At 38.2% G+C, this 21493-nt stretch overlaps 2 protein-coding genes across 2 annotated transcripts; one reads left to right on the top strand and one right to left on the bottom strand.

The window, feature by feature from the left end:
* Positions 1-732: 732 nt before the first annotated feature.
* On the bottom strand, positions 733-3547 carry LOC133733134 (protein WUSCHEL-like). Its single transcript, XM_062160740.1, has 2 exons — positions 1592-3547; positions 733-1502 (listed from the first exon to the last, which is right to left on the bottom strand). The coding sequence occupies exons 1-2, from the start codon at positions 2115-2117 to the stop codon at positions 1309-1311; spliced, it is 720 nt and encodes a 239-aa protein (XP_062016724.1). The 5' UTR covers positions 2118-3547; the 3' UTR covers positions 733-1308.
* A 14766-nt stretch (positions 3548-18313) lies between these two features.
* Positions 18314-19596, top strand: LOC133730781 (uncharacterized). The gene is made up of 2 exons (XM_062158305.1): positions 18314-18337; positions 18436-19596. Exons 1-2 carry the CDS (start codon positions 18314-18316, stop codon positions 19594-19596), a joined length of 1185 nt encoding a protein of 394 aa, XP_062014289.1.
* The last annotated feature ends 1897 nt before the right edge of the window (positions 19597-21493 follow it).

The following is a 21493-nucleotide window of genomic DNA, read 5'->3' as shown; positions in this document are numbered from 1 at the left end:
TTGTTTTTGTTTATAATTGTTGTATATAAACTGTTTGATACTTAGTTTAAATTAACTAGGTTGTTTTTTTTTTATTGTTGAATACGAATTTAATTGTAGGTTGTAAATTAAAGAAGGAATAGGTGAAGTCGTGTTTATTAATATTGGCCTAAACCCCTTATTGGTACCTAGTTCAGGTCCCTTAAGGTTGAGGGCGGCCTTTATTAACATTCATTGAACTGTCTAACACACTTAGGACCTTTTACATCCTAGTAAGAATATCTTATGTGAGATGGTGTCTAGGAAGGGATCAACGTTCATGACGGGTTTTTGAATCCAGAAGTGCTTATAAATGGGCTTAGCTCATGCCAAAATGGATTTTTCCTCTCGTGTTCACCCTCCCCTACCTGGCCATTTCAGTAAGGTTGCCCAACGGATGTAGGAGGGACTTTGTGTCTAGACGACTATACTTGGGCCGCACGTCCACTTGATTTACCGCTTGGAATTAGATTTGATATCAATAATGTTTATAACAAAAGAAATACTTGTGCATACTCTTTACGTGTAAATTATTTTGTTGTTTCACACTTTATACTTGTAAAAATACTTTTTACGTTTTATACTCACTTGTGTACTTAACTTGTGTCTTATGTACAAAATACTTGTTAATTATACTTGTAGTTTGTAATTCATAGTTACTTGTTTATTTTTTTTGTATTTCTTTGTTAATATTAAGTTACTAACTTTATTTAATGTAGGTACCGTCTGGCTGCAAGACGTAAAATACAAGCGCTGCTTGGGAGGCAACCCAATTCAGAATATAATCAGATTTGCTTTCTCTTCCCCTTTTACTCCTCCATTTTCTTTTTGTTTTAGTAGTTATTTTCGTAAATTCCATCCCTATATGCTTACTTATTTCATTGCATGCTTTTAATTGATTACATTGAGGATAATGCAATATTTAAGTGTGGGGGAAGGGATTTATATTTTTGTCTTTCATTTTGAATCCTATAAATATTTTTGTCTTTCATTTTGTGTCCTATAAATATTTTTGAGTCCTATATTTTTTAATAATAATAAAAAAAAAATTAAAAAAAAATAAAAATAAAAATAAAATAAAATGCATTCATTCAGTCTTATTAAATTCAGCTTTTTACAAAAAAAAAAAAATAATAATAATAAAAAAAAAAAAATTTAAAAAAAAATAATAATAATAAAAAAAAAAAAAAAAATGCATTCATTCAGTCTTATTAATTTCAGCTATTTACAAAAAAAAAAAAAAAAAAAAAAAAAAAAAAAAAATAATAATAATAATAATAATACTCTATACTAAGCCATGTCTGCATCTCTGTAGGAGTTGAGGCTGAGCTCAAGGGAAATGTGAGAGCCACCGCCATAACCGCTACCTCTCTCGGAAGTAGTCTTCATGATGCCCAAGATGTCCTCACCATGCATGGGGAACAATGGAAGGGTTTCAATCTCCTGGTGATCTCCTCCTCGTTGTTGCAGGGATGTTTGTCCTCCTGTTGTGCCAAAAGAGTTGTACTGGTATTAGTGTTGAAGTGTGAGGAAGAATATGAAACAAAATTTAAATCAAGAAATCCTTCATTACCAGTAGAATCAGTGGAACCAAAGTTGAGATTAATGGATCTACCATCATCAGTAGAACTAGTGGACCCAAAATTGATGTCAATGGATCCACCAGCTGGCCCAAAATTGATGTCGATGGATCCACCAGCACCAGTAGAACCAGCTGGCCCAAAATTGAGATCAATGGATCCACCAGTACCAGGAGAACTAGTTCCCATGGGCACTTGAGCAGCCTGATTGCACCTCTTCATCTGCTTCTCTCGAGCCCTGACATTCTGGAACCAAAAATAAATGTTCTTGCCCTCAACATGTCCATACTGGTTCAGCTGGAGACAGATCTCGTGAATATGCTCTGTAGTTGGGCGCTTAACTCCCTTGTCGTAGTAAAGATCCTTGAGGATCCTTATTTGATCTGGAGTAGGAACCCACCTGGCACGGCTTCGCCAGAAATCTGTGTTGGCACTACTCCCGGCTGCTTGGTTGTTTCCTCCATCCTCGATTTGTTGCTGGGTTTGTAGCTCCATCAGTTGCAGAGTTCGTGGTTCCATGGTGATGGGTTGAGGGGATGTGAAGATCGAAGAGTAAAGTTGTCAAGTGTTTGAAGGAGTTGTTGTTAAAGGGATTAAGGATGATGATGGTGTGTTGGAGATCTGAAAGTTCAGAGGAAAGATGAGATTGAATCAACTAGATGGGAGAGAAGATCAGAAGAGAAGGATTGAATCGAAGAAGAAATATTTTGAGTTTTGAAAGAAGAGGAAAAGCTGAAGAGTTGGGAGAGAGGGGCTGGAACTCAGGAGAGATTTTCGTTCCTTTGGAGTGAACAGTTGCGCCCTCAGAATGCACCTATTTATAGAGCGAGGTGAGCAGATCTCCACCGTTGGATGGACGATTCCTGTGATTCATTCTACGCGTTGGATTAAAGTCGCCCTGAAACCCGGAAAAGTTGTTGGCGCGTGGAGAGCGTGTAAGGGGACCGAGGGAATCTCGAGGCGCTGTGGCAGACAGCTGTAGCCGAAAGCAGATTTGACTGCCATAAATCACGGAAGGGATAAGCCGTGACACAAGTGGGCCGTACTTGGGCCTGTCTCGGATCAAGGCATCACTGTAGCTGTGGGTGGAGGCCTGATGGGCCGAGTTTCAGAAACAGTTTTGGACATGATGGGCCGAGTTTCTGAAACAGTTTTGGATGAGTTGGGCTGGGTTTCTGCAACAGTCTTGGATGTTTTGTGCCGAATTGTTGAAACAGTTGAAACAGTTGGTTTAAATAAAAGGATTGGTATGGATAATAACGTGAGCAGCCGTGCTCGAGTGGTTGAGTGTAAAGTTCGTGTACAAGAGGTCTGAGGTTCGAACCTCGCCTCTCGTTTATTTTTATTATGTTCGTTTATGACATAATAAGTATAAAATTTGTACACATTATATTAAGCACAGCTTGTGCTCCAGTGGTTGGGGACAAAGGTTTCGTGCAGCAAGTTAAGGTTTCGAACCTTGCCTCCCCCGTTTTTTTTTATTTATGTCACTCCATCAGAACCCTCCTCCGAAGGCTGAAACCAGCAAGAAGGCTGCCACTCGCCCGCATACCGCTCCTCCAAAGGAGTAAATGGAGGTACAAGTCTAGGCTGAAAGACTTTAAACATTAAGCGCTGCATGGGAGGCAACCCATTTGAACCGTAGCTGTGGAGGAGCCATCAACGCAGATTTGCTCTCTTAAACTCTATCTCCTCTATTACTATTTTCTGATTGTATCTTTGTTATTTGCATTTTTAGTTTTTGTTTTTAGGTTTTCTTGAGTTAATCATTCCATTCACATGATAATTGTTCATTGCATGCTCTAACTTGTTTAACATTGAGGACAATGTATGATTTAAGTGTGGGGGGAAGGATTAATGCTTGTAGTTAGTTTTTGTCATAAAAAGAAAACAAAATAAAAAATCAGAAAAATCAGAAAATTAAAAAAATTAAATTAAAAAAAAAAAAAAAAAAAAAAAATCGTTAACTTTGTTTTAGGTTTTATATTCATGTTTTGGTTTTTGTTTATCTTTGTTCTTTAGTTTGTTTGTTTTGTTTGTTTTGTTTGTTTGTTGTTAGAGTCAAAATGAATTTTGGGTAAATATCTTCTTCATCGTAGGCGCATCCAATGGGATGTGATGTCTAAAGGTCTAGTTTGGATATGAGAAGTGCTGACAAAGGGTCTCATCCCCTGTCAATCAAGTGAGCTGAGCTCCGCCAAAATCGTTCCTCTCTTCACCTGGTCATGTTCCAAAGGAGTTACCGAAAGGAGAAGAGAAATATCCCTAAGTCCAAAACGTTTTTTTTTTTTTTTTTTTTTTTTTTCTTGTATGTTGCGTCACTTTATGTGTTGTTCTTGTTTTTGTTTTGTTTTGAGTCATAGGATGCCTTTCAACTGTCTGGGATGATTCTATATCTCTGAAATCATGACTAAAAGAGGATCACAATATTGAGATGATTTTAACATGGTATTCTTTGGTTAATTGAGATATATGAAAAATATGTGCTTTGTAGTGGATATGGATTGCATGACCTTGGTACAGAATATAAGCATGTTAAGATGAGTTGTGATTCATAAAGCCCATGTGAGATAATTGAGCCATGTCCCTTTTTCTTGGAGTGAAATGAAAATATATTCTTAATTTCTTGGCGATGTTTTGATGATCTCATTATTCTTTCATCTTGATTGACTGCTTGCCATAGATTAAGTTTAATGGACTAGAGAATGCTAGAATTCGCTCTTGTGCTTGTTGAGACGTGATATCAATACATGGCCCTGATTCTGGAAGGGATAGAGGTTCTCTAGGAATTACCACCATTGCCAAATAAACTTGTGTCCCCAATTGTGCCCGTCGTGGGACCCCTCTAGTTAAGCCCCTTTGAGCCTACATTAAGCCTTTTCGTTCATCACCCTTAAAATCCTTAACCATGAAGCTTAGTATAGTTACAACTCTACCCTTTGTTCTAAGAACTTAGTGGAGCTAACTTTTGAGACATATTACATGGGTTTGGTGTTAAAGATGAAGATTGAGAAGAGGTGAAAGTTCAAGTGTGGGGGTAGAATTGTCCATAAAGAAAAGATATGTGAAAGCCGTGAAAAATGAAAATAAAGAAAAAAATATATATATATATATACGGCTAAAAAGAAATAAAAAGAAAAGTATATGGACTTTAATACCCCATACTTAGTGATTTTGGAGTTTGCTTTGAATTGAAGGCCCACTACAGAAAAATTTGGCCTTTGTCCATTTCACTAGATTCAAGGGAAGTTTACATTGAAGATTGGGCCCAACATGAAGACATTTGGCCCTCTTATATTACCACTATGGGGAAGTGACGTTTTTGCAATGCCTTGGTGGAATATTTCGAAATCTCTACATTCATATGAGCTCTACTAGGTTTTTAGGACACTTTGATAAATCCTTACCTTTCGTTTCTTTAAACCTTGAGCCTGAGCCCCATTACAACCCTTGAGAGAGGACCTTCTTGATCCTTAAGATGGGACAGCCCTTGATGTGGAGATAAGTTACAAGAGTTGAACCTATGGCAGTCCATTCGTGCAAGTAGTTGATATCCTTCATGAGATCTTTAAAAGAAAAATTATGTGCTTTTGTTTCTATACATATGTGATCTACTTTGTTTATCTTTCACATGTACTTGAGTGAATAAGCTTTTAAGCATTGCCATGATCTGAGAGAAGAAAGAGGGATATACTTGTGAGATTTGAATCATACTTGTCTGAAGCATGCTAAGCTTAAACCCATCACCATTGTTACAACCAAGTCCTACTTGTGTATGTGTGGATTACATGTTTTAATTAACTCTCGAATGCCTAAACATTAATTCTTGGTTGAGTGCTAATCTTGGTGTGGTGAAAGTAAGAGATTGCTGAGACAAAAAGTTGAAGGGCAATAGAGTCATTGTATTTGTAGAGTCTTTAAATTTTCGTTGAGTCTTAGTTGTGTCTGTGTTTTGATTTTGCTAAGGGACTAGCAAAAGCAAAGTGTGGGGGAATTTGATAGAAGCATTTTAATGTGATATTTTAATAGTTAATTCCTCACATTTTGCTTAGTTAATTCCTTAACGAATCGATTTTTAATTCAATTTTTATTTTTAGGTACATTGGAGTAGATGATGATGAAATAAGTGTTAGGTCCATAAAATGATGGAGAAAAATGGAAATGCACTAAAAAGGTCAACTTTACACATTTTCCTACTCCGGCTAGGAGAAACCAAGCCAAGCAAGGAAGAAGGAGCGACCACCTGACCAAATGAACTTCAAATGAGCTGAAACCTTCTAGATCCATTCTAGACATCCTAAGAAACATTTCTTATGAAGAGTGCAAGAGCCAAAAAGAAGTGGAAGGCCTTCAAACAGTCAGCCCAATTTTCTGCAGAAGCAAAACTGGAAAACTGGACCTGTAAGGAGTCCAGCAGAAATTCCGGCCCAAACACATGGAGATAAATTCTGAAAATTTTACAGAATGATCTACACTCATGATGGATCATTTCATATGAAGAAGTCACGGGCAAAATCTGAAGTCTTGGTGGAGAATTAATTGAAGGAAAAAAATGAGTAGAAAGTGACTCAAACCTAACAAATTCCATTAGTGTTTAAATATTCAAACCTAACAAATTCCATTAGTGTTTAAATGCTCAAACCTAATAAATTCCATTAATGTTTAAATGCTCAAACCTAACATATCATCATTTGTTTAAATCCAAATAGTTTTGCTTGGTAGCCTATAAATAGAGGCTACAACAAAGAAGAAAAGACATTCCTTCATCCATTCCATCTTCTTTGTCTCTCCATTTCCTTTCCATTTTCCTTTCCATCCTCTAGTTTCAAGTTTAGTCATCTCCACGAGTTCAAGCAAGGCCAAAGAAGAAGAAGAGAAGCCGTGAGCACTTCCATCCATAGCCATCCTTGAAGCTTGCTTTCGAGTTTCAAGAATCCACAACGTGAATCATCCATCTCATCTTCATCCACGGTGTAATTCGATTCTCCTTTGTAACCTTTGCTTTGAATTTCGTTGGTTATGAACTAGTTGACATATATGTTTGAACAAAGTATTATTTCTGGAATTTTTATGATTAATTGAGAATTTTCAGATTCATATATTGTGATTCGAGAGTTGCTTATGTGGGTTTGTTTAATTAAATTTGCGTTATAGATAACTTTTGTATTTTAATCTTATGTGGTTGCAAACACTTAGGGTTTCGATATGAATGGTGCTAGGTTTAAGAACATGAAATCGACTTTTCGTTTTGTGTAAACTTGAATCAAAGTAGTAAAGGTTTTGTACAAAGATCGAATTTAATTAAAGAGAATTGCAATTAGGTGGACTTTTCCATACTAAGTTGTACACTTGAGTTGATAGCCTTTCTCTATGTGTAATGCGTTAAACATGACATGATTGACTAGCTTTCTAGGGTTTGATTGCATGTTTGATAGGATTAATCTAGGTGCTTTCGCTTAGGTTAATTAGCATTGAAAAGTAAAAAATGGGAATTCATTTGCTTTCGAATGTTTCACATGATCAACTCCTTTCTCATGACTTAGATGAACAATATTAGGGTTTGAATCAATTTTAATCATAAGTTTCGGTTTTGATCTTTGTTCCTTCATTCCATTCGTATTTTTATGTTTTTTCATTTTAATTGTTTTTGTTAACTTAGTTTCATTTTCGAAAAAAACCAAAAACAAAATCCCCCCTTTTCGTGTAAAATGTTTATATTTTGTGAATACATTTGTGAATATTATACTTTGTTTTAATTTTAATTGTTTAATTGTTTGACAATGACAGGTGTACCCTCAATCCCCGGAATAGAACGATCCCTATTTGCTTATACTACTAACGATGTTTTCAGGGTTAAATTATGCGCTTGCTTTGAGCGTATAATATGCTCCATAGGCCCAATAGGTAGTCCCACAAAAGACCTTCGGGGCTCAAAACATACAAGCCCAAAAACAGCTTCAAGCCCGGCTAGAGACCCAAGAGACATGACAAACCATAACTGCATTATTGGTACCCACCGTGCCTCCAACAGAGATGACATCTCGTGTAGGCCCAGCTGCCACCGCCTGACCATCAGCCACCGTGATAACAGGTATCCAGTCGCATAGAAAAGATTGGGAGGTTCAAGAGCAGCCTCCACTCACATTTACATCCCCATCACTAGCATCTACCGTAACCATCGCAACAAGCATTGCGGGGCCTGCAACACGGCCGCCCTGCCGCGCCACTATTGCCTTTAGCTTGACTGCAACACAACCGCCACCATAGCCTGGGACTGCGCCATCGCGTCGAAACGAAGCAAACTTGAAGCCAGCTGAACTGCCGCCCTTATTGAAAACACAGAGCCCAACCTCCTTTGTAAACAAGGTTGCAACAGGCCTCTCCTCAAAATCGAGTTCGGGACACCCAAACTGCATCCTGTGTACATGGATTTGGAAATCTGGCCGCCACCAAGACTTCAGGCTGATATCGAGCAGAAAGCTGTCCTCCCAAGAGGACGGTCCAACCATTGACGAACCAGAAGTATCATGACCATCTCCAACAAATGCAATTGATGGGAGGAAGATGATCGAATCCAAAAGCTTTGGACTTAGAAGCCGGCCAGCACCGGTGACACGAGGAGACAACTCTAGTCTTAATGTGAGAACAAGTGCTGATAGAGAAAATAGGGCTTTTATCTATTTGTACCCCTAAAGAAAATTTGAGAGACTTTTCACAAATTAATCTTATATTTTTTTATCTATTTGTACCCCTACCTGCTCCAAAAAAACCCGGATTCTTTTGGTCTAGGGTTTGAAGAATTCTTGCTCATCCGGTGGCGGCTTGGGGTCGGTTTTGGTTCGCCTTGCCGGTAATGAGGCGCTGCCGGACGGGAGCTTGAAGGCTATTGCTTGGGAGGGCAGGAGAGGGGTTGTTTGGCTTGGGGTATTGGCAGTTTGGTTGGCGAATTCGGGCACCTCCTCTGGGTGTGGTTGTTTGTTTTTCCTGTACGGGACGGCGCTCATAGGGGTTTTTCCAGATCCATCGGCGAAGTGGTTTTTGGAACTTCTCAGCAGCGGTGTGCGGTGCTGAAGCGGCGGAGTGGGCTTGTGGGAGGCTCATGTCGGGGGGCTACTTCGGCGATGGTTTTGTGGCTCTGTGGTTTGTCTCTTGGCGGTGTTCGGCGGCGGGACTCTGGTTTTGCGGCGGAGGACGTACGGAGGAACTACACCGGCCAGTACAGGCAGCAAATGGGTGAAGGAGACGTGGTCAGGGTTGGATCAACCAGTTCTTGCTGGGCCTTGAGTTGGGCTGCTTCTCTTGGGTTGCCCTCTAGGGCTTTCTACTTTGGGCTGGGGTGTTTTGCCTTAGGCCCATCTCTATGTTTTTAGTTTATCTATTTACAATAATTCCTTGTATTAGGAAACTAAGCATTTATATGCTCTATGTCTCTCTAGCGTCTCTAGAGTAGTACCGAATGAGGATATTCGCTAGTTCTACGTATTGAATGTATAATGAGTAGGACTATATGTATGTACCACTTGTGGGTACTACCACTAGCTTCTTGTATGTCTATGTCCTTAAATGACAGCGGAAGGGTATGTAACGAACTATTCTGGCTTGTGATGAATATATTATTTTGCCCCTGTGGCATTACTAAAAAAAAATAAAAAAATCTTATATTTTTTTTTCTATAAAGATATGAATTAATAAACGATGGCTAGAGGTATACATATACTTAATCAGAGATCAGGTACAAGTTTTTAGATAGATTCCTTAACTAAGCAAATATAATGAACATGTAAGCAATATTATAGTCAAGATTAAACTCACATTTAAGCGAAGCCTATAATACATTAAAAAAAACTTCACATCTCCTAGCACAGAACTATAACTAACATCACTCTCTCTAATTAAGCACACAATTTACCACTTTCTAGATTAAATATAATGAAAATACTCTGATGGAAACAAACTAGCCTAGAAGGGGGGGGGGATGAATAAACTGACCTGATAAAACCCACAACTTTTTTCAAAACTCCAACAGATTATTTTCTAGGATTGAAGCAAGGCAAGGAATCCCAGAGAAATAAAGAACACAGAAGTAGAAGTCAAGTAAGAGAGAAGCAATCACACAGCAATCAACAAAGACATGAATTGTTTGTGCAGTAAAACCCTCAAAATGAGGTAACAACTGCGGGGCCTTAACTCTTGAAGTCTTTAGTGAAAATCAACTCACTTAATGGAAAGATTCAAGTACAATTGACTTACAGCAACCAGTAGCGCTGACATCATCTATTCTTACTATACCTCTTTCTAGACAATTGTCTGATCACATTGACGTTCTTCTTCTCCATCGTTGAAGCACTTTCACTAATCTTCGTGGATTGACAAGCATTGACCTTGACGAAGTGGTGTTAGCTCAGTGGTTAGAGCACCTACTACCTATGTACGAAGTCATGGGTTCGAGTCACCATGGGGGCAGGAGTGAAACCCTTTGATCCTTAAAAAAAAAAAAACAAAAAAAAAAAAAACAAGCATTGACCTTGGCTCTCAATCATTTTGCAATCAATGACACCAACTGACCGTGTGGGTTCTTCGATATGCAAGTTGAAAAGGGTGATGAAAAATATGTTTGTTTAATTCACCAATTTACTTAAGGATTAAATTCAGTTTACCCCCTTGAGGAAATTCAGTTTACCCCCTTGAGGTTTGGGGGTAATTTCATGTTAGTCCCTGTCCTTTCAATTTAATCAGTTTACCCCCCAAGCTTGTCAATTCTCCTCAACCGTGTCCATTCCATCCAATTTGGACATTAAGTCTGACTTTTGAGGGCTAAAATGGTCATTTCAAGACAAAAAAAACTAAAAAAAAAAAGGAATTTTATATATTTTTTTAATATTTTGTTTCTTCTTTTTTTTTATTTTTTTTATTTTTATTTTTTCTGTTTTTTCGTTTTTTTTATTTTTTTCTTCTGTTTTTTCATTTTTTATTTTTTTTATTTTGTCTTCAACATATACACCACAAGTTATAATAGGTTTATAAGAACAAAAAGATACTCTAGGTGGTTGAAAGCCACTCGCTGATATACGATATTTGTGATATATCTCCGATAAAGTGAAAATTTTAGGAGATATCCCCAATAAAGTGAAGAAATATCTGTAAAAAACGATTTTACACTTTATCTATAAATATCTGTAAAAAATGATTTCACACAGATATTTCTTTACGATTTTACACTTTATCTGTAAAAAATAATTTTACACAGACATTTCTTCACTTTATTGGGGATATATCCTAAAATTCTTCTCTTTATCGGAGATATATCATAAATATCATAGATCAACGAGAGACTTTCAACCACCTAGAGTATCTTTTTATTTTTATAAACGAATAAACCTATTATAACTTGTGGTGTATAGGTTGAAGACAAAATTTATATATATATATATATAAAAGATGGAAAAAAAAAATGTTTAAATGAAAAAAAAAAAACAGAAAAAAAATAAAAAAATAAAACGAAAAAAAGGAAAAAAATTCCTTTTTTTTTTTATAGTTTTTTTCTTTTCTTGAAATGACCATTTTAGCCCTCAAAAGTCAGACTTAACTGTCCAAATTGGACGAAATAGTAGAAATTGGACACGGCTGATTGAAATTGGAAAGCTTGGGGGGTAAACTGATTAAATTGAAAGGACATGGACTAACATGAAATTACCTCCAAACCTTAGGGGGGTAAACTGAATTTAATCATTTACTTAAGCGTGGAACAAGTAAATTAATTAATGACTCTCTATGAAGCGCTCATGGTTTTTCTGATGTAACTGAAAAACTCCTTTGACGCACAAAATATTTTTTTCTTTTCAAAAGTGTACAGAATGAATGGTTTTTCTGCCTATATGTATTGTGTAGACCGCCCCTAAAACCTTGGAGACTTTAAGACTTCCAAACCTAATTGACTCCTATTTGGAAACAAATTTTCTAACAGAATAATCAATAAATAAAATGTGATTTTAACCCTAAAGAAAAATAGGAGACTTAACTAACCAAATCAGTCTGAATGAATATCCTTCTAACACTCAGTGATGGACTGCTTTGAATAAGAAAATATCCTTGAAAAAACCTGAACGACAATTAAGCAAGTCACACAAACAAACTTCATTGGATTGCAACACAGTCTTCAATCCCAATATGCATTTAGACACAAGAGGTTATGAAATGCAATGCATTTACCTATCAAAGTAACCGGGAAACTCAGTTGGGGCATTGTTCTTCCTTTTCATTCGACTAGGTCTTCACTCCAACAGTTAACACACTTCTAGCTTAACCTAAGAGTCTAGGTTTTGTATTAGGAATGCCAATATACAATAAAGCCTATACTAACATATAGAAAAATAAATCTCATAGTATAGGCTTGAAACTGACGCAACATGGATAATTACCAATTTTAGAAGAACCATAATCCTAGTTTAGCTCTGACAAACAACATATTAATTCAATGCAACACTATAACTCATCAACAATCCACCCTCTAATGTGTGGGTTTCCACTATTTATTGATTTTTCATTTAAACAAAAATAGAACACTCCACCATTCAATATCATATTAAATAATAAGTTGTCTATTAGTCATAATACAAGTTTGAGACTGACAAACTTTTTATTAAGTTTAAATCTTGGCTCTTAGATTTTCTAAGAACTGAAAAGGCATATTAGTTTAAACCTTTGAAGGGTTGGATTATACTAACGAAAAGGGTTCCCAAGATTAACTCAATTTCAAGGTTGTTTACAACAACAAAAGATGTTTAGATACAATTATCGTCGATACAAAGTGAGTTTATATTTTATTTTATTAATATATATTTTTTTTAAAGAAGGGCCAAATGTGGCTGTTGTTAAGCCTTGACAATTAATGAAATTGCAAAAAAAAAAAAATAGGGGGAACACTGAGCCTAAACCCCATATTATAATAAGCTTCAGAAAAACATCCTGAGATAATAACAGGAGTCTCAACTAAACACATGCATATTCTAAGTTCTAACAAGCACCTATTAGCGAAGAGTGCTCTACTAGCTACTCCCTAATTCGCTTTACAATTGTGGTGACATATCGGAAAGATACTACTTTCGCAGAGCCATAAGTTACTACTATTATCAACTTTCCCAATATGTTGTCACCAGAAAAATAATTTGGTAGCACTGAGTTCCATCCTTCCACTAGGAGGTTGCGACCATTTGACGAAGTAAGGAACTTGCCGCCTGACCAGAGCAGACAAGGCACCCAAGGTGCACAGCTTGGGACAAAGCTCGCATCTCCCTACCACTAAGTGGAAAGCACTTATTACCGACATAAAGCTACAACCTAGTAAAAGTAAAAAAGCAAAATACAAAAAAAAAAAAAAACCCAAGTAATCTAGACCAAAACAAATGCCCGGGCCGAAGCAACCCAACGTAAAACCCAGGCCCAAACCCAAAACATAGGGACAAGGAGAGCTCGTGAACCCACTAGCCAAGCCAAGCCCAATTCTTGCATAGCTAACACCAACACGCCCAACAACCTGCCTAGATCCAGATTCAAATCTTGATTATCCCCATATATGCAACTGAATAGGTTGTGCATCACCGGGTTTCTCACCAAAAATCCTTCTTTGTTGAGGTCCATATACGAATCCGCCGCCACCAGGCCGCCACTTCAGCCTCCTCCAACCCTAACCCAACGACCATAATCAGATCCACTAACCCTAGCCTGCAAGAACTAAAACCCAACCCACGAGCGACCCCAATCTCTCCTGCCACCTCCCACCTACCACGTTCACCAGTCATCAAAGCCCATCGTATGACAGCGTCTATGGACGCGCCGTTGAATGGAGATAGGAAGTCTATCAAAAAAAACCTAGCGCTCTTTTAGTTTTGTCAGTTTTTTTTTTTGTTTTTTTTTTCAGAAGGGCAATCAGCCCAGAAAGAAAACAACAGAAAGGAAACTAGCCAGCATTGCTGGCACTAAAATTTCTAGCTCTAGGAGGTCCAGCAATATCATCCAGGAGAGCTTCAGTGACTAAAGCAGGAGGATCATGGAGGGTGCAGACTTTCTTTAAGCATTTGAAAGACTTTCTTTTGATTTTTCGTAGAATTTGGTAGGAGTTATTCCTTGTTGGATATAATTCATGTATGCTCCTGTATCTATAAGAGCAACTATTTGTATAGTAAAGGTATTATTTACGAACCAACTCTCAATTTAATTACAAGAATGACTTACCAAAAATGGAAAAATATAATTGCTATTGGTAGATATTTTCTACTTGTTGGTTTTGGATTGGCTTCAGAGAGAAAGCCTCTTCTATCATATATTTTGAAAGAAGCTCAACTTTACTCTAGTGAATAGTTTTTGGAATTATAACATTTGATCTTCTTATATTAGTTTCTAATAAGAGAGTTTGTTCCCTACTATCGATGTTTTTAGCTTTAGGATTTATCTCAGTCATAACTTTGTAATACACTGTAGATTATAGCTAAAGGTTGTTCTCCTACGGGCATATCATAACCAAGTGTTTTGATGTTAAGAGTTGAGGCTTAAAGTGTCCCTAAACTAGAAAGAGATACATGAAAATTTGGAAGACACTTAAAATGGATCGGCCCATTAGATAGAATATATTTAACCAGTCCAAGAAAATAATCTTCAAATTTTGTTGTCAACAGTCGCGAAGTGCAACTAAAACAGAAGTTTTGAGACCAAGACATATAGGGGTTGTATTCTGATTTGTACTATGCCTATATGAAGAGAATTATATATCTTTTTTATATGTTCTTTGATAATTTCGGGGAGAGCAGTTGAATATTCTCAAGATCTTTGTCAATCTCTATTGGTTGCTCTTGTGTTTTGAATTGAATATTCTGTTTTAGATTCAAAAGTTTCTATTTTGTAAGTTTCTTTATAATTTTTCTTTGGTGATTTCCAAGTACTAAAATTATATGTTAAACTTTTAGTCTTCCACTATTCACGGTTTATTATAGTGTCTGGAATTGAATCTTTGTCACAGATCGACAATAATAAAGGGTAGATTTTGTATTTGTGACATGAAATGATCATGATGGAGGACATCTTTAAATAATTAAATTTATAGATCTATCAATGGTATAGATCTGCATAGTATATATACAGAGTGATAAAGTAGTCACATCTCACATGTATGGAACATAGGGACAATTATGTAAAGGTCGCCTGGAACTTACCGGTATCTTACTGTAATTAGAGTTTACTTGGATAATACCCCTATGCAGATAATCAAATCATTTAATTTCCAGAAAAGAACTAGCCTTCAACATGCCACAATATTACCTAACGACATCATGTCTAATTGGTTACTAACATGGCGGAATCAATGTTGTTCTTAGAAAGGTATAGTTAAAATTAAAGTAGGGAATAAGTATAAAGCTGATAAATTAATGCTAAAATGAGACAAATATTTGTGTGACAGTGTACTTGACACAAACTAGAATTTATTTATTCAAGCATAAATACAGACTAAAGACCTAGAGCCTCACTCTTGAGTAAACAGCTAAAAGTTGTTTAGTTACTCAGAACTGATTACAAGTACTTACAAAGGAAAAGCATACCATTTCACACACTCAAACACGAAGAGCACACTGCTAGCACACTACTATTTTGGCTTTTTTACTTCTTGAGAGAAAATTATTCTGCTCAATTTTTTGATGCCCTACAAACTGACTCAAAGACTCTTTATTAGGGAGCGGAACTCAAATTGGAATTCAAAAACACATAATCTACAGGACCTAAGGCTCCATTATTTTTCTGCTTTTGTGAGTGCTCTAGATGATTAAGATCGAATGACAAAAGCATATTCCTTCTTGATAAAGTGTTGTCGTCTCTTTTCTTTTAAAAAGCTGAAGATGCTCTTTCAGCAAGTCACATGTTTTTGTCGGTTTCTGAATTGTGGCCTAGCATGAAAGAGTTGTCATTTTCCATCATCGATGTAGTTCCATTTTCTTCTACATTTGTGTCTTCATACATTTTGTAGTGATTGTCACTTTCAGTTTTTTCAATCAACTGAAAACAGGCTAAAGTGAAATCGATTTCATTTTTCTTGAGAGATAGAAAAAGATCACTGCTGACGGCCTTAGGATGGCCAGAGAACTGAGGAGTGTGATCTGGGCCTTGCTTGGTGCTACTATATTTGGGTGCAGTCCCCCCCCCCCCCTTTTTGACACAAAGCTCCTGCAACATCGTCTTGTTGCTCATTGATATTGCTTTTCATGCACACACAAAAAAAAAAAAAAAAAAAGGTCTTTCTGGGTTTTGTAAAGATTTGATCTTTTTGGGTTTTTGATAAGTAAATTTGGGTTTTGAGTTGGTTGTAGTGCTTTTGGCACAACTGCGAGAGAGAGGCAACAAAATGGAACTGCGGCTGAAGATGAGAATTTATACCTATGGGTGGATGGCAGTGTCGTAAAAACCAAAATAATGAGGGCAAAACAGTCTTTTCCTATACCGGCTCCGCCGAGCTGGCATTGTTACTAAGACATAATTTTTCCAAAGCTACAATAGCAAATCTTCAAATATATATATAGTCTTGGCATTGATATATTATATGCAATTTTTGGATATCGTATGATTAAGTTATGAATTTTTAAGTTTCGATCGATTTCGATCGTTAGATTTGTGATATGTGAAGTTAGGACCGTCAGATGGACTTGTAGTTTTGATATGATGATCTTATGACTGTCCCAGTGACTTTGTGTGGTCATGGGCGAAGATCCGACCGTTGGATCTTCGTATAAATGCAAAACAGTGATTAGGGAGGCGATTCGTTAGAATCCGTCCGTCGGATTTTCGTATAAATTTGTGGAGATGTTTTTAAGGACGATTCAGGAAGATCCGACCGTTGGATCTTCGTGATAATTTTGGAGGATGATCCTAAGGGCAATCCGTGAGGATCTGACCGTTAGATCATCGCGTAATTTCGATCCGACCGTTGGATCATCATTAATTTAGAATCCGACCGTTGGATTGTTGTATTTGTGTGGTTTTTGAATAAATTGCTAAGTTAAGATCGTGTTGGATTAGGTGATTGACGGATCGATTTGGCGGACAATTTGTGAAATTGTTGTTGAGCTGTTAAGAAGACGCAGCTGGATTAGAGGTGAGTAAAATCGCACATGGTTCCTTCATGAACCGAAATTTAGTGATTTATATTGAATTATAAAGGTGTGGAAAATTGTTTTAAGAAAATAAAGATTTGTTTTGAAATAATATGAACTTGATCGACTACGGTTCATAGGGCTACTACTCACAGGTAAGGAAAATGAATTTAAGTATAAAAATGAATTTCTTGTTTTTATTGCATGTGAACTATAGATGGTATTAGTAGTCACTCTTGTGTAGGTGATTACGTATATATATATATATATATATATATATATATATATATATATATATATATATATATATATATATTACGTGAAATATATATTGAAAGTTATGACATTGTGTGATGTATTGAGTTGTTCGTGATAAAGAGTAGTTGAGTAAAGTGCGATAGTTGAAATGTGTAGACGAATTATATGTTAGTGTCAAGTGTTCTCATCGTGTGTCGATGATGGTGCCAAGTATTCTCATCGTGTGTCGATGATTGTGGCAAGTGTTCTCATCGTGTGTCGATGAAAGTGCCCAGTATTTTCATCGTGTGTCGATGATTGTGGCAAGTGTTTTCATCGTGCGTCGATGATAGTGGCAGGTGTCTTCATCGTGTGTCGATGATTATGACACGTATTATCGTAAGATTGAACCTTGGCCAAGGTGACAGGTTACGATTCAGTTAGAGCTCTAGTCTGTCTGCCATCATACTGTTTGAGGGATAACCTCAAGTTTTTATGTGTCTTTGAGTATGACATGCTGCGTGGAGGGGTTTTTATAACTATCATATACCCTTGAGTATATACTGGAAAGGGAAAGTTTAGTTGTTTGGATGGTCATGGTGAGATGTGAGTTGATTGATGTTTGAAGTGACGTTGTGCACTTCAATTTTTATACCAAGAATCACTTAAATTGATTTGTTCTTTAAAGTCGTGCAATTCCTTGTTTACTCATACGGGCTGTCAAAAGCTTACCGGGTTTGTGTTGTTGCAATCCCGGTACACTATTCAAATTGTGTAGCGGGTAATCCTACAGGTCAAGAGAATCAGGACGGAGATCGAGCTGCGTAGAGTAGCTGCAATTGTGTCAATCTGAATTGCTTTGTGAGCCGGTGAGGTGTGTTATGCTCATTTAGAGCTTTACAATATTTCTTGTGAGAGTGAATTGTAATAATGAACTCGAGGTTTCGAGATTTGAAGTTTGTGTATCGTGTGGTGAGGTTGTTTTGAGAAAAAAATTCAGAACGTTTATTTGATTAAGTGGTTTAATTTATGTTTCGGATTTGAACTTATTATTCAAAATTCGGGGCGTGACAGTTTGGTATCAGAGCGTAAGGTACATATTTGGTGATATGTCAATACTTACCGAGTGATGGCCCGTCTGCAGCGGATCCCCATCGTGTACTCTTCGGTATTGGCAAAGTCATTGGGTATGTGTGAGCGTTAGGAGTCGTCTAGGACGTCGAGTTGCTTTAGGACCTTGAGTGCTTTCCTTATGGTATTGACTTGGTTAATATGGACTGGTATTTGACTTATAATGTGTGTAAGTGTTATACTTATATTAACCAAGCGTACTATGCACCTTAGGTAATGGACAGACAGCGAGGCCATAATGTGCGCAGAAGAGGAGGCGGAATTGGTGGTAGGGGGAAAGGACCCGCCCCTTAGAGGAAGTTTATTTGAGTGATGCAGAGTCTTCTTTTGATGTACAGCCTACTCCACCTGTTGTGGAGGTAGGGGATGCTGTTCGCTTAGCCAAACTGGTTAAGGAGATCAAACAGTTAGGTGCAACCCCATTTGAAGGGGGGGTTGATCATTGGGCTGCTGATCAGTGGCTTGAGAATATGATGAGCTGTTTCGAAATGGTGATTTGCACCGAAATTGAGAAGTGGAAGATAGCTGCTTATCTTCTTCAGGGGGATGCCAGAACATGGTGGGCTAGTCAGCGAAGTATGGTGGATGTGGCTACTCTGACTTGGAACGGTTTTGTTGAACTCTTCCGAGACATGTACTTTCCTGATGCAGTAAGGGAACAGATCGAACAAGATTTTATTGCTCTGGAACAGGGGACTATGACTGTGAGAGAGTATGAAACACGGTTCACTCAGTTATACAAGTTCGTTCCCCAGTTGGATGCCCGAGCCTTGGCTAAAAAGTTTCTGAGGGGACTGACTTACAGGATTAGGGAGATACTGTATCCCCTTCGGTTAGCCACTAAAGGAGAGATCTTTGCTAGTGCCATGGCCCATGAGCAGGCAACCAACATGCGTGTAAGTGAACGAGGGATTATGAGAGAATCCTTGGGGAAAGGGAAGGCGATTGTGGGGAGCAGTGGTTCCAGGGATCATAGAGGTGGGTCGTGGAAGCGACAGAGGACTCATTTCCATCCACAAACCCCTGCTCGGATAACCTATCAGCACCAGACTCCAGCCAGGGCAGCACCGGCCCCACTTAGGGCTGTATCTGTGAGGCAAGTAGCACCAGCTGCACCAGTGAAATGTTACAACTGTGGCGAACGGGGCCATACCTCTAAAGTGTGTACGAAGGCGCAAACCAGACTATGCTTTAGATGTGGCCAGCTGGGACATTTTTCTAAGGAGTGTACTCAACCTCAGGGTGCAGGACAGGGTACTCAACAGAGACTTTTGCCTCCAGCACCTGCTAGAGTTTTCGCCATTGGTCAGAGAGGCACTGGGGTGGAAGGTACCTTATCTATCTATAACTATCTTGCTAGAGTACTGTTTGATACGGGAGCCTCCCACTCCTTTATATCTAGTTCAATTGTGGATGTGTTAGGTTTGATTTCTATGCCTTTTACTAGATCGCTATGTGTTACATCACCTCTCGGTGTGTCTCTTGAGCTTAGGTATTAACGTTGTTTCAACCCTAGGAGTGCTAGTGTTGTATAATTAAATTATGAGGCCGGATATTGTTGTGAGGATAAGATTTTGAACTGTGGTGTAGTCAGGGTGAAATATTTGGTGCTTTACTAGTACCAATTGGTGAATTAAGATATGTCTTACGTAGGGGTGGATACTAATCTAGAAAGCTTCAAGGAAACTAGAAGTACGAGTGCAGCTGAGCTGGCTAAGGTTTTGAAAGAGCATTGGGTGACCAAGGTTCGATCCTTGGTGTCGTTGTTGGTTGTTTTTTTTTTTTAAGAAAAGTCTACCACATACATTCAGTCTTATTGATTTAGACATTAGTTACATTACAAAAAAAAAAAAAAGAAAAAAAAAGAAAAAAAAAAAAAAAAGGGAACTACACTATACTAAGCCAAGTCACCAGCTCCGGATGGGTTGAGGCTGAGCTCAAGAGAAACGTGAGAGCCACCGGAATAGTAGCCATAGCCGCTACCTCCCTCAGAAGTAGTCTTCAGGCCACCAAGGACGTCTTCACCGTGCATGGGGAACAGAGGAAGAGTTTCAATCTCCTGGTGATCCTCCCCTCGCTGTTCCATGAAAGTTTGTCCTCCTTTTGTGCCAAAGGAGGAAGTACTAGTATTAGTGTTGAAGGGTGAGGAGGAATACCGGTCAACACTGCAGTCGACCCGTGGCCCAAAATTGATGTCAATGGATCCACCAGCTGGCCCAAAATTGATGTCGATGGATCCACCAGCACCAGTAGGACTAGTGGACCCAAAGTTAATATCAATGGATCCACCAGTACCAGTAGAACTAGTTCCCACGGGTACTTGAGCAGCCTGATTGCACCTCTTCATCTGCTTCTCTCGAGCCCTGACATTCTGGAACCAAAAATAAATGTTCTTGCCCTCAACATGTCCATACTGGTTCAGCTGGAGACAGATCTCGTGAATCTGCTCTGTAGTTGGGCACTTAACTCCCTTGTCGTAGTAAAGATCCTTGAGGATTCTTATTTGATCTGGAGTAGGAATCCACCTGGTACGGCTTCGCCATAAATCCGTGTTGGCACTACTCCCGGCTGCTTGGTTGTTTCCTCCATCCTCGATTTGTTGTTGGGTTTGTAGCTCCATTAGTTGCAGAGTTCATGGTTCCATGGTGATGGGTTGAGAGGAAGTGAAAGTTGAAGAACGATGATGTTGAGTGTTTGAGGGAGATTGTTGTTCGATGGATAGAAGTTGATGAAGTAGTGTTGGAGATCTGAACTTCTTAGATGAAAGAAGGGCTGAAGATCTGAGAGAGAAGGATTGAAGATTGGTGAGGGAAGGACTGGAAATTTGAGAAGAGAAAGGCTGAAGATTTGAGAGAGAAAGGCTAAAACTCTGGAGAAATTTCTTTTCTTTGGTGTGAACAGTTTTTCTCCAGAATGCACCTATTTATAGAACAAGGTGAGCAGATCTCCACCGTTGGATGGACGATCTCTGAGATTCAATCTACGCGTTGGATTAAAGTCACCCGAAAACACGGAAAAGCTGTTGGCGCTTGGAGAGCGTGTGAGGGGACCGAGCGAATCTCGAGACGCTGTGGCAGACAGCTTTCGCCGAAAGTGATCTGCTTTCCGTAAATCACGGAAGAGACGTGTCGTGGCACGTGGAGTGTACCGACAGTTGTTTTTATTCTATCGCTTATGATAGAATAAATAAAAGGAGTTGCATGGATAGTAACGAGAGCAGCTGGTGCTCTAGTGGTTGAAGAGCAAAGCTCTTGTACAAGAGGTCAGAGGTTCGACCCTTGCCTCGTTTATTTTTATTATGTTCGCTTATGACATAATAAGTATAACAATTGTACACATTATATTAAGCACAGCTTGTGCTCCAGTGGTTGGGGACAAAGGTTTCGTGCAGCAGGT

The sequence above is a fragment of the Rosa rugosa genome, chromosome 2 (genome assembly GCF_958449725.1).
Source record: "Rosa rugosa chromosome 2, drRosRugo1.1, whole genome shotgun sequence".
NCBI lineage: Eukaryota > Viridiplantae > Streptophyta > Magnoliopsida > Rosales > Rosaceae > Rosa > Rosa rugosa.
Note: the sequence above shows the minus strand (reverse complement) of the source record. Positions and strands in the feature narration are given on the sequence as shown.